The sequence below is a fragment of the Salvelinus sp. IW2-2015 genome, linkage group LG4q.2 (assembly GCF_002910315.2).
Source record: "Salvelinus sp. IW2-2015 linkage group LG4q.2, ASM291031v2, whole genome shotgun sequence".
Lineage (NCBI taxonomy): Eukaryota > Metazoa > Chordata > Actinopteri > Salmoniformes > Salmonidae > Salvelinus > Salvelinus sp. IW2-2015.
Genome location: NC_036843.1, coordinates 29305864 through 29319888, shown reverse-complemented (window position 1 = coordinate 29319888; position 14025 = coordinate 29305864). Strand labels below are relative to the sequence as shown.

General features: G+C 43.3%; 1 protein-coding gene across 1 annotated transcript in view; it reads left to right on the top strand.

Moving 5' to 3' along the window:
• Positions 1 to 692: 692 nt before the first annotated feature.
• LOC111963095 (neurexin-3a-like) overlaps positions 693 to 14025 on the top strand; it is a 583289-nt gene continuing 569956 nt past the window's right edge. The window contains exon 1 of the mRNA XM_070443314.1: positions 693 to 850. Within this exon, the coding sequence (XP_070299415.1) occupies positions 749 to 850 (102 nt within the window). The 5' untranslated portion in view covers positions 693 to 748. The remainder of the gene's footprint in view (positions 851 to 14025) is intronic.

Sequence of the window (14025 nt, the reverse complement as noted above, 5' to 3'; positions counted from 1 at the left end):
GCTAACTTAGAGGGGTGGGCCTCACTTTGTGTTTGCACCCCCATTCACTCAACTCATTTTGTATTTAGACARTATCTCACTGCAAAATGGATATGATATGTAATACTCCTCATGTGTGGAATTAGCAGCACATCCCTATGCTTGTCAATGTCTCAATAAACCACCTATCAGTTGAACTCAAAATAAAACAAGCACAATCAATTTGTCCTTGGTGTCGTTGGCATCTTACTCACCATTCAAACCTAACCAAATTCCAAATCCCCTAAGAAATCACATATTCTAACCTGCATTCAAAGTTAAAGAAAATATACTGATGATATATTTTCTCTACCTGACCTTGTTGAACCTAAGAGTTGAGGTACGTGACATAATCAATGAGGAATCCAGTGACATGGTCCTGGTTTTGGGACTGGGAGGAATCCAGTGACATGGTCCTGGTTTTGGGACTGGGAGGAATCCAGTGAAAACGGTTCTGGTTTTGGGACTGGGCCACACACCTGAAGCCANCTGGTTTTGGGACTGGGCCACACACCTGAAGCCATTACTCTCACAACTGAGACTGTATCCAGACTAAAACCCCTGACAAACCTAGTCCCTGCTACATAAAGAGGAACCTTACCCAATTCCTAACCAACCCCAAGATGGTCATGAGTGGACTTTCTCCTTCCTGGTTCTTCCCGTTGTCTAGGTGACGTTATCGGTTGACGGTATCCTGACGACCACGGGCTACACCCAGGAGGACTACACCATGCTGGGATCCGATGACTTCTTCTACGTGGGCGGAAGCCCCAGTACCGCTGACCTGCCTGGGTCTCCTGTCAGCAACAACTTCATGGGCTGCCTCAAAGAGGTGAGACTGCTGGCAGTATGTACGTTTTAGATTTGAAAAGGAAAAATAGCAAACACTCGCTCTCAATTACTAAAACATATTACTGCTTAACGTAATTCGTTATAAAAAAATATATTTTACYKTTGAGCAAGAGCTGCACCTTTTCCTTTTCAATGATTATCAAATTGTTCTGTTGCCGGTCGACTCAAAACGGTTGAGCTTCTTTCCATTTCTACATTTCCATTTGATTAATTTAGCAGAATCTCTTAGAAAGCAGTGTTTCTAAAACGTCTGGTCAGGACTACCTTGTCCAGCGGGGTACKGTTCAAGCTTAGGTTGAAAGTTTGGGGACTGATACTATGCTACACTGTGTGTTCGCTAAAAGGTTACTTGTAAAAAGAGAGCGTTTTGCAAGGTGTATTATGCTCTGTGGGTCTCATGAAATCAAGACTGAATTCAATAAAGCCCATCTGGTTTTGAAGGAGGGAGACACAATCTTTCCAGATCTTCTTGGAGACGTCTGATCAAATTCACAGTGGTTAAACCCCCGACATCAAACTGTTGCAGGGGTATTTCATTTAGTTTTTTAATTGTTGGTAAATAATATGTTTGCGGCTGAGGACATCTAGCAGTGGCTTGGTTGCAGAGGCTCGGGTGAAGAGATGGAATGGGATTGGTTGACTATGCAGCTGGGTCAAATGTGACAATAGGAAGCAAAGAGACCGTTTAAAAAGTGTCTGTTTCATTGAGTCCGTTTTGCTTCGAGTTATTTTGATTAGATGCTGACATTCAGCCCATTTTAAACAGCGCCACCGTTGCCCTCTGAGCAAACACACATGCAGAAACACACACATAGTAAGACACACAGAAATGCACCACACATAAACACACAGAACACACACAGAAACACACACCACAGAACACACAGCCACTGGACCCTTACAAATCAGCCGGGCAGATAATCTGGACCCTTTCTTTCTAAAACTATCTGCTGAAAATGTGGCCACCCCTATTACTAGCCTCTTCAACCCTCTTCTTTCGTGTGTCTGAGATTCCCAAAGATTGGAAAGCAGCTGCGTTATCCCCTCTTCAAAGGGGGACACTCTTGACCCTAACAGCTACAAACCTATATCTATCCTACCCTGCCTTTCTAAGGTCTTCGAAAGCCAAGTCAACAAACAGATTACCGACCATTTCGAATCCCACCATACCTTCTCCGCTATGCAATCTGGTTTCAGAGCTGGTCATGGGTGCACCTCAGCCACGCTCAATGTCATAAACGATATCTTAACCGCCATCGATAGGAAACAATACTGTGCAGCCGTATTCATTGACCTGGCCAAGGCTTTTGACTCTGTCAATACACAACCTCATCGGCAGACTCGACAGCCTTGGTTTCTCTTATGATTGCCTCGCCTGGTTCACCAACTACTTCTCTGATCGAGTTCAGTGTGTCAAATCGGAGGGTCTGTGTCCGGGCCTCTGGCAGTCTCTATGGGGTGCCACAGGGTCAATTCTTGGACCGACTCTCTTCTCTGTATACATCAATGATGTCGCTCTTGTGCTGGTGATTCTCTGATCCACTCTACGCAGACGACACTATTCTGATACTTCTGGCCCTTCTTTTGACACTTGTTAACAACCCTCCAGGCGAGCTTCAATGCCATACAACTCTCCTTCCGTGGCCTCCAATTGCTCTTAAATACAAGTAAAACTAAATGCATGCTCTTCAACCGATCGCTGCCTGCACCTGCCCGCCTGTCCAACATCACTACTCTGGACGGCTCTGCTTAGAATATGGACAACTACAAATACCTAGGTGTCTGGTTAGACTGTAAACTCTCCTTCCAGACTCACATCAAACATCTCCAATCCAAAGTCAAATCTAGAATTGGCTTCCTATTCCGCAACAAAGCATCCTTTACTCATGCTGCCAAACATACCCTTGTAAAACTGACCATCCTACCAATCCTCGACTTCGGTGATGTCATTTACAAAATAGCCTCCAAACCCTACTCAACAAATTGGATGCAGTCTATCACAGTGCCATCCGTTGTCACACAAAGCCCCATATACTACCACCACTGCGACCTGTACACTCTCGTTGGCTGGCCCTCGCTTCATACTCGTCGCCAAACCCACTGGTTCCAGGTCATCTACAAGAACCCTGCTAGGTAAAGTCCCCCCTATCTCAGCTCGCTGGTCACCATAGCAGCACCTACCGTGTAGCACGCGCTCCAGCAGGTATATCTCTCTAGTCACCCCCAAAACCAATTCTTCCTTTGGACGCCTCTCCTTCCAGTTCTCTGCTGCCAATGACTGGAACGAACTACAAAAATCTCTGAAACTGGAAACACTTATCTCCCTCACTAGCTTTAAGCACCAGCTGTCAGAGCAGCTCATAGATTACTGCACCTGTACATAGCCCATCTATAATTTAGCCAAACAACTACCTCTTTACCTACTGTATTTATTTATTTATTTTGCTCCTTTGCACCCCATTATTTCTGTCTCACTTTGCGCTTTCTTCCACTGCAAACCAACCATTCCAGTGTTTTTTAGTTTTTATTTTACTTGCTGTGTTGTATCACTTCGCCTCCATGGCCTTTTTTATATTTTTATTTATTTATACATATATTTGTTTGCCTTCACCTCCCTTATCTCACCTCACTTGCAACATTGTATATAGACTTATTTTTTCACTGTATTATTGACTATATGTTTTTTTACTCCATGTGTAACTATGTGTTGTTGTATGTGTCGAACTGCTTTGCTTATCTTGGCCAGGTCGCAATTGGAAATGAGAACGTGTTCTCAATTTGCCTACCTGGTTAAATAAAATAAATAAATAAAACACACAGAAACACACACACAGAAACAGACACACAGAAACACACACACAGAAACCACACACACAGAAACACACAACAGCAAAACACACACACATAGAACACACACAGTAGTAAACACACCAGAAACACACACACTTAGTAAGCACACACACGATAAAGACACACAGAAACACACACAAAACAACACACAAAACACACACAACAGACACAGAACAACACCAGAAACACCACACAGAAACAGACACACAGAAACACACACAGAAACAACACCAGAAACACACACACAGAAACACACACAGAAACAGACACACAGAAACACACACGAAACACACACACAGAAACAGACAAATGCGCGCACACACACACACACAAACCCATGCACGCTCCCTGGAGCTTGTGATGTCATCCTTTAGCCAGCAATACTACTGTAACACATGGCCTTTACCTAACCCATTCACTGCTGTAACACTGGGCCTTTACCCCTACCTACATTATACTGACCCAGTCACTGCTGTAACACTGGCCTATACTGGCCCAATTACTACAGTAACACTGGGCCTTTACTGGCCCATTCACTACTGTTTACTGTCCCATTCACTACTGTAAACTGGACCTTTACTGCCCATTCACTATGTAACACTGGGCCTTTACTGGCCCATTCACTACTGTAACACTGGCCTTTACTGGCCCATTCACTACTGTTACTGACCCAGTCACTGCTGTAACACTGGGCCTTTACTGGCCTAAATCACTACTGTAACACTGGCCTTTACTGGCCCAATTACTACAGTAACACGTGGCCTTTACTGGCCCATTCACTACTGTAACACTGGGCCTTTACTGGCCCATTCACTACGTAACACTGGGCCTTTACTGGCCCATTCACTACTGTACACTGGGCCTTTACCCCTACCTACATATACTGACCCAGTCACTGCGTAACACTGGGCCTTACCCCTACCTGCATTTACTAACCCAATCACTGCTGTAACACTGGGCCTTTACTGGCCAATTTAACTACAGTAACCACTGGGCTTTACTGGCCCATTCACTACTGTTTACTGGCCCATTCACTACTGTAACACTGGGCCTTTACTGGCCCATTCACTACTGTAAACCTGGGCCTTACTGGCCCATTCAACTACTGTTACACTGGGCCTTTACTGGCCCATTCACTACTGTACACTGGGCCTTTACTGGCCCATTCACTACTGTAACACTGGGCCTTTACTGGCCACTTCACTACTGTAACACTGGGCCTTTACTGGCCCATTCACTACTGTAACACTGGGTCTTTACTGGCCCAGTCACTACTGTAACACTGGGCCTTTACTGGCCATCACTACTGTAACACTGGGCCTTTAACTGGCCCATTCACTACTGTAACACTGGCCTTTACTGGCCCATTCACTACTTAACACTGGCCTTTACTGGCCCATTCACTACGTAACACTGGGCCTACTGGCCATTCACTACTGTAACACGGCCTTACTGCCAGTCACTACTGTAACACTGTTCCCACTAGCTCTTTAACAACATCATACATGCTTATGAACACTATATTCATACTCATATGCATATCCACAGACACTGATGCCAGGGAGGTCACTGCTCCACCGTTGTTGATCAGAATACATCTGGCCCTTTTCCTTTCAGCCTCCATCTCCTCTGGGTGAATCACACACCACACACACACACACACAGACACACACACACACGTACACAGAAACACTGCTATCCTCCACACTGCATTCCCTGCCATTAAGACTAATTTGCCTCTGGCCATGTCCCTGCCATCTACACCATTATGGATAAATGTTTTGTACCATGGCACCAGGTTCCATGGTTCTTCCCTGCTGCTCACCACACACACACACACACACACACACACACACACACACACGCAACACCACACACGCAGCACACACACACGCACACGCACAACGCACACGCATTTACTAGGTAGCTGTTGGTAGCCGGTCATTGTGCCTTACATAAAATGGACAAATGATAGTCATTAGTCTCCTTTATCATCCGTAAGACGTGCTTTCCTTCAGAGAGAAACGCTGACAGAGACAGCTAGTTTTGTTAAAATAAACGTCAAATCAATCATTTATATATGTAGTGTAATTGTAATCATCAGAAGAATATGTATTCATTCAGAACGTCAATGCATTTTTTAGCATAATCAACATATTATAATTTTTTAATTGCCAAAAGTTTTACTACTACAAGTACATTTTGAAAATGAAACATTTTTCAAGTATTTTTTGATATCACTATTGTAAACAGCTAAGTGTATCCATCTAATTATTTATTTGTATGGAACAAAAACAAAAGAAAGAAGAGAGAATAGGCAAATGGTCTGAAGTCAGAAAATAAAGGAAAAATCACATAAGCACACAAAGCCTATTCCACCATGCTCTACAAGGTTTACAGCACCCACAATGGCCTATTCCACCCATGCTCTACCAGGTTTTACAGCACACAATGCCTATTCCACCCATGCTCTACCAAGGTTTTACAGCACCACAATGCCTATTCCACCCATGCTCACCAAGTTTACAGCACCACAATGCCTACTCCACCCATGCTCTACCAAGGTTTTACAGCACCACAATGCCTACTCCACCCATGCTCTACCAAGGTTTTCCAGTGCACAGCTTTGACCTACTACAGTAGCTATTTAAAGAATAATTGAACCTTTATTTAACTAGGCAAGTCAGTTAAGAACAAATTCTTATTTACAATGACGACCTACACCGGCCGTAATGCGAGTGTAGCGAAATGCTTGTGCTTCTGGTTCCGACAGTGCAGTAATATCTAACAAGTAACCTAACAATTCCCCAACAACTACCTTATACACACAAATCTAAAAGGAGGGAATGAGAATATGTACATATAAATATATGACCGAGTGGCATAGGCAAGGTGCAATAGATGGTATAAAATACAGTATATACCTATGATATGAGTAATGTAAGAAATGTAAAAATTATTAAAGTGGGATTATTTAAAGTGGCATTGTATAAAGTGACTAGTGATCCATTTATTAAAGTGGCCAGTGATTGGGTCTCCATGTGGGCAGCAGCCTCTCTGAGTTAGTGATTGCGGTTTAGCAGTCTGATGGCCTTGAGATAGAAGCTGTTCTTCAGTCTCTCGGTCCCAGCTTTGATGCACGAGATGACCATGCAGTTCCCCTGTCCAAACAGCCCCAGGAAGACGTGTGTGTGTGTGTGTGTGTGTGCATCTGCCCTCAGATCAGAGTTGAGATTTGCTTGTCTAGCTTTGGCTTGTGGCCTGTAGCTGTCACCACCCACACTGTCACACTCTTACCCCCTGGCAATACAGTGAACACACACACACACACACATGAACTCACGCACCGATGCACACACACACACACACAAGCAGCACAAATGCCTCACACCACTAGGTCCACTAGAAGTCTTTGATTTCATGTATGCACAGCGGCCTGTGTGAGAGCATGGTGCTGGAGTTTGGAAAGCATCCCACCCTGTGGAATAAAATACACACTGCAACTGTTATTCATTCATCAGACCAATTGAGTGAAAGAGAGACACACACTCAGTCAGAGAGTGAGTGAGTGAGTGAGTGAACCTATATTTATTTTCCTGTTTGTACTTTAACTATTTGCAGATTATTAAAACACTGTATATATATATATACATAATATTACATTTGAAAATGTCTTTATTATTTTGGAACTTTTGTACGTGTAATGTTTACTGTTCATTTTTTATTGTTTATTTAACTTTTGTTTATTATCTATTTCACTTGCTTTGGCAATGTAAACATATGTTTCCCATGCCAATAAAGCCTTTAAATGCAATTGAAATTGAGAGAGAGAGAGAGAGAGAGTTCATGGGCTCATGAGTTCTTCTGCAAAGAATATATAATTATAGAGTTGGATAAATGTAAATAAAATTGAATTTCTTCACAAGGACTTATACAGGATACCAATCTCAACATTAAAACCTTCAATCCAAATGAAAATTTCTGACCTAAAACCTTGATTTTGGACAAAATTACCCTAATGGATTCTTACTACCGTGGACTATCAAGAAAAAACATCTAACAAACCAAAACATGCTGAAGAAACAGCGGAACCTGGAAATACCATCCAACACAACACTGAGCGAGTAATATTCAGTCTGAACCTACTTCTGAAGCTAGAAAGTAAAAAACAATAATCACTAGGTAATGTTGTTGTATAAAGCTAAGTAAATAAGTATACTAAGCTACCAWGCTGCTAGGACAGAACAGACCTGCCGGCACCTTCAATTAGCACTGAAGTGTGAAGTCAGATGTGAAACTCTTGAGCCCAACAACAAGTTTCACCCAAATRCAGAGGCCTTTGAAGCCCCAATGGTTTATCCCTGTCCAGAGGTCATTACAATACAGTACCCCATGGATATAAAAATAACACTGCAAGGATTAAGTACAGAAAAAAGCTCCTCAAGGACAATCCAGAGACACTATTTGCTGACTGCTACAAAGAGGGGAATGTAAGCAACTTAATTTTCCACACATCCCCTGGCATGACACAGTGCAATGTCAAGAGAGAGGTTTTTGGCCCAGCATGGAAACTCAGAATAGACATTGAGGAAGTTGAAACAACCTCTGTCAACGTGTACAAGTCTGGGACAGTAATGGTGCAGGGCATCCTCATRCAGTTCCAGCAGGACTTTTACGGGATCAAAGAGTGAGCACAGCAGGAAAAGCTCTCTCTCGATGGCGACTCCCCCATCCTGAGTGAGTCTTTCACACCTCTTCAAACTGTCCTGCAGACAACGATAGTCACCACCCCCCCAACACTGAATACACCCAGGTGCACTGCTCCTCTATCATTGAGAGGGATACATTCACAGAGCTGGAGACAGACATGGTGGAGCTCAGAGATCTAGTCCACACAATCCAGACAGAACAAACCCACAAAACAGACCAACACAACAACACCCCCCCAACAAGACCCAGAGGGCAGAAGGTGGAGATGGACGGCTGTCTTGAGAGAGCTGGCTGCTCTACAGACTGAGGTGAGAAAACTTAAAGAGGCACCAATGGCACTGAAGGATGAGGTCAGAAAGCTGAGGTGTGACAGAGAGCAGGACACTACCCCAGACAAGCCAGCAGAACAGCCCACCTCAACACCTGGACCACAACCTCAACACCACAATGGGACAGACAACCCAGGACCCACCAACCCAACAGACCCCACCTCCTCCTAACAACCCTCCGGTCAGCTTTGTGTTTTTCCCAAACACAAAGCGGCTAAACTCTGGTGCCCAAACACTAGGCATGACCCTGTAGTTGTTGTCAGAGGACAGACTAAGGTCTCCCAGTCACATCATAATTCACACAGCACAAACAACCTGAGAGCCCAGCAGGAAAAGGGTAGCAACAGCACTCAAGGGACGGATTGAAAAAGCTTCTTCCACTTTCCCCAATGCACAAGTGGTTATCTCCACCCTGCTACGACGAAAAGACTTTCACCTTGCTACCATACAGCAGGTGAATGCAAGCATTTCGCAAGACTGTGCCTCAAAACCTAATGTCTACCTGGCCCACCACTCCACCCTGGACTTGAACAGCCTTTACAACCAGGACCACCTCTACAAGKCAGCAATTCCAACTTTTGCCAGCACCCTGAAGGACRTTACCCTCAACCGTAGTCCCAGCACCTCACACAGAAGCAACAGAGCAACGGACACCCCGCCCAGACCAGCGAGACACCCTCCCAGACCTGGAAGACCCTCTCCTGAAGTATCTGCCACGAGTGTACCCACGCCAAGATGACCTAAACCCAGACCATAGCACCACCAGCCACACCCCAACCAGCTAAGACCACCATAAGCAAACCCTGGCCACACCAAATATTGGCCACCCATATCAGACCTATGCCCCTTCTGCCCACCCCATGCCCTCCGCCCCTGCGACAAGGACCTCAACATGGCAGCATGATATATGCCAAGGCCGTGAGCAGAGCAACAGACCCCACCCCCACTATCACACCAGTCCAAGCCCCATCTTGCGACCTAAGAGGTATGTATCAGTTGCTCAACATGCTCTGCTCACACTTACTGTATTGGTCCAGGCCTAAACCACACAAAAACAACATTAGACATTATGGAACACAAAGCTTTTACTATCTCATCCTAGAATATACAAGGTCTGGGGTCATCTKCCTTTGGCCTAAAGAGCAGGGACCCAGACTTTGGAAATACAGACATTGTCATCCTACAATAAACATGGTGTAAAGGAGACGGACACACTGGTTGTCCTCTAGGTTATAGAGAGCTGGTAGTCCCATCCACCAAACTACCAGGTGTGAAACAGGGAAGAGACCCAGGAGGAATGCTAATTTGGTATAGAGCAGACCTAACCCACTCTATTACATTAGTCAAAACAGGAACATTTTACATGTGGCTAGAAATGAATAAGGAAATGATCTCAACAAAGAAAAATGTCCTAGTGTGCTACCTATATCCCCCAATAGAATCCCCATACTTTAACGATGACAGCTTCATCCTAGGGGGGAGATCAACAATGTCCAAGCTCAGGGACATGTACTTGTCTGTGTTGACCTAAATGCCAGAACCGGACAAGAACCTGACACCCTGCRAGAACCTGACACCCTGAGCACACAAGGGGACAAACACTTACCTGGAGGTGACAGCATTCCCTCCCCCATATGCCCCCCTAGGCACAAATATGACAACATAACCAACTAAAAGTGGTCACAACTCCTGCAACTCTGTCGGACGCTGAGTATGTACATAGTCAATGGTAGGCTTCGAGGGGACTCCTATGGTAGGTACACCTATAGCTCATCTCTTGGCAGTAGTACCGTAGACTACTTTATCACTGACCTCAATCCAGAGTCTCTTACAGCATTCAGTCAGCCCACTGACACCCCTATCAGATCACAGCAAAATCACACCTTACTTGAACAGAGCTATAATTAGTCATGAGTCATCAAAGCCAATGGAACTAAATAATATTAAGAAATGCTTTAAATGGAAGGAATGTAGTGTGGAAACCTAACGAAAAACAATTAGGCAACAACAAATTAAATCCCTTTTAGACATTTTCTTGGACAAAAGGTGTCACAGTAATAGTGAAAGTGTACATTTGGCAGTAGAATGCCTAAACAGTATTTTTGACCTCTCAGCCTCCCTATCAAATCCCAAAATTTCAAGCAGGCAATCTAAGAAAATTAACAAAAATGACAAATGGTCTGATGAARAATGCGAAAATCTAAGAAAGAAATGGAGAATATTATCCAACCAAAAACATAGAGACCCAGAAAACCTGAGCCTACGCCTTCACTATGGTGAATCACTAAAACAATACAGAAATAGACAAGGGAAAAAGATGGACGAGCAAGTCAGAAATCAGCTCAATGTAATTGAATAATCCATTGAATCTAACCACTTCTGGGAAAATTGGAAAACTCTAAAAAAAACAAGAACACAAAGAGTTATCTTTCAAAAACCGAGATGTATGGATACAGTGGCTGGCGAAAGTATTCAACCCCCTTGGCATTTTTCMTATTTTGTTGCCGCATGACCTGGAATTAAAATATATTTTTTGGAGGTTTGTATCATTTGATTTACACAACATGCCTAAGACTTAAGAATAAATGTTTTTAAATTGTGAAACAAACAACAAATAAGACAAAAAACAGAACTTGAGCATCAATAACTATTAATTAAGTTCAAAACTTTGTAGAGCCACATTCTGCAGCAATTACAGCTGCAAGTCTATTGGGGTATGTCTCTATAAGCTTGGCACAACTAGTCACTGGGATTTTTGTCCATTCTTCAAGGAAAAACTGCTCCAGCTCCTTCAAGTTGGATGGGTTCCGCTAGTGTACAGCAATCTTTAAGTCATACCACAGATTCTTAATTGGATTGAGGTCTCGGCTTTGACTAGGCCATTCCAATACATTTAGTTGTTTACCCTTAAACCACACGAGTATTGCTGTAGTAGTATGCTTAGGGTCATTGTCCTGCTGGAAGGTGAATCTTCATCCCATCCTCAAATCTCTGGATGACTGAAACAGGTTTCCCTCAAGAATTTCCCTGAATTTAGAGCCATCCATCATTCCTTCAATTCTGACCAGTTTCCCAGTCCATGCCGATGGGAAAACATCCCCACAGCATGATGCTGCCATCACCATGTTTCACTGTGGGGATGGTGTTCTCAGGGTGATGAGAGGTGTTGGGTGTGCGCCAGACAGCGTTTTCCTTGATGGCCAAAAAGCTAAATTTTAGTCTCATCTTACCACAGTACCTTCTCTGATATGTTTGGGGAGTCTCCCATATGCATTTTGGCAAACCCCAAACATGTTTGCTTATTTTTTTCTGACCACTCTTCCACTCTGTGGAAGGCACAGCTTAAAGTGGTCCTATGGACAGATACTCCAATCTCCGCTGTGGAGCTTTGCAGCTCCTTCAGAGTTATCTTTGGTCTCTTTATTGCCTCTCTGATTAATGCCCTCCTTCGTTCCATGTTTTAATAATGGATTTAATGGTGCTCCGTGGGGTGTTCAAAGTTTCAGATATTCTTTTATAACCCATCCCTGATCTGTACTTCTCCACAACTTTGTCCCTGACTGTCACGTTCTGACCTTAGTTCCTTTTTTATGTCTCTATTTTGGTTTGGTCAGGGCGTGAGTTGGGGTGGGCATTCTATGTTTTGTTTCTATGTTTTGTATTTCTGTGTTTGGCCTGGTATGGTTCCCAATCAGAGGCAGCTGTCAATCGTTGTCTCTGATTGAGAATCATATTTAAGTAGCCTGTTCCCACCTGTGTTTGTGGGTAGTTGTTTCCTGTTTGTGTGTTGGTTCACCTGATAGGACTGTTTCGTTTTTTGTTGTTTCACCTTTGTTATTTTGCATTTTCAGTGTTCAGTTTAATAAATTTAACATGGACACGTATCACGCTGTATTTTGGTCCGATCCTTCATATTCCTCTTCAGAAGAAGAAGAAAATCGTTACACTGACTTGTTTGGAGAGCTCCTTGGCCTTCATAGTGCCACTTGCTTGGTGGTGCCCCTTGCTTAGTGGTGTTGCAGACTCTGGGGCCTTTCAGAACAGGTGTATATATACTGAGATCATGTGACAGAACATGTGACACTTAGATTGCACACAGGTGGACTTTATTTAACTAATTATGTGACTTCTGAAGGTAATTTGTTGCACCAGATCTTATTTAGGGACTTCATAGCAAAGGGGGTGAATACATATGCACGCACCACTTTTCCATTTCAATTTTTTTTTGAATTGTTTGAAATAAGTATTTTTTTTTATTTCACCAATTTGGTGAAATAGGCGCGCTGTGTTAAGAAGCAGTGCGGCTTGGTTGGGTTGTGCTTCGGAGAACGCATGGCTTTCGACCTTCGTCTCTCCCGAGCCCGTACKGGAGTTGTAGCGATGAGACAAGATAGTAATTACTAGCGATTGGATACCACGAAAATTGGGGAGAAAATGGGATAAAATTTCAAAAAAATATATAATTTTTTTTTWATAATAAATGCAACAAAATAGGAAAAAATGCCAATGGGGATGAATACTTTTGCAAGGCACTGTAGGCCTATAGCATATTTTCATTTCCACTACAATAAAAACATTACAGTGTAATCCATTTCATCAACTTCGTTTGTAGATTCGATTAGTAATAGAATCAGAGTAAATAATAAAGTCCAGTTACAGCTTCTTTTGACAAAGTAGAAGTAAAATACAATACAATAATAATATAACCAGCCAGGGAAATCATTTGTTTTTATCCTAAACAAAAGCACCAGTGCATGAATAATTGTAAGGGATTAATTGCATAAAGAAATATTTGTGGAAATGTATTCGTGACAAGATATAAAAACAGTCATCTGTTGATTGTATTGACACTGTATTGCGCCCTTATAACCCATGCCTTTACACGTGAATCAATTGCGTATTTTAATTATGCTTGGGGTCCACAGTCGGCACACAGCTTCGAGGATTTGTGTGAGCAAGCCTCACAAGCAAATCAGTTGCACACAGTTTTCATTTTGTTCTCTCTTGTTTCCTCTGCACCTTCCTGTGCACCTGTGGAGTACATTTCTGCTTGTGTGTTGTTTTGCGCAGAGGAGGGCAGCTCCCTCCTTTGTTTGTTCACTGTCTTCTTTGCAATCAACTTGTCTGCCAGAGAAATTGATGTGAAGAAGATGTCCATGGTCACATTTCTGCCTTGTAAGTCTTAGCCCATGTAAGGTTCCAAAGGTCTCAAAACCACAGTCTCAGACAGTCACTCACCCGCTGGCCTGGTGTCATCTTTCCCCTG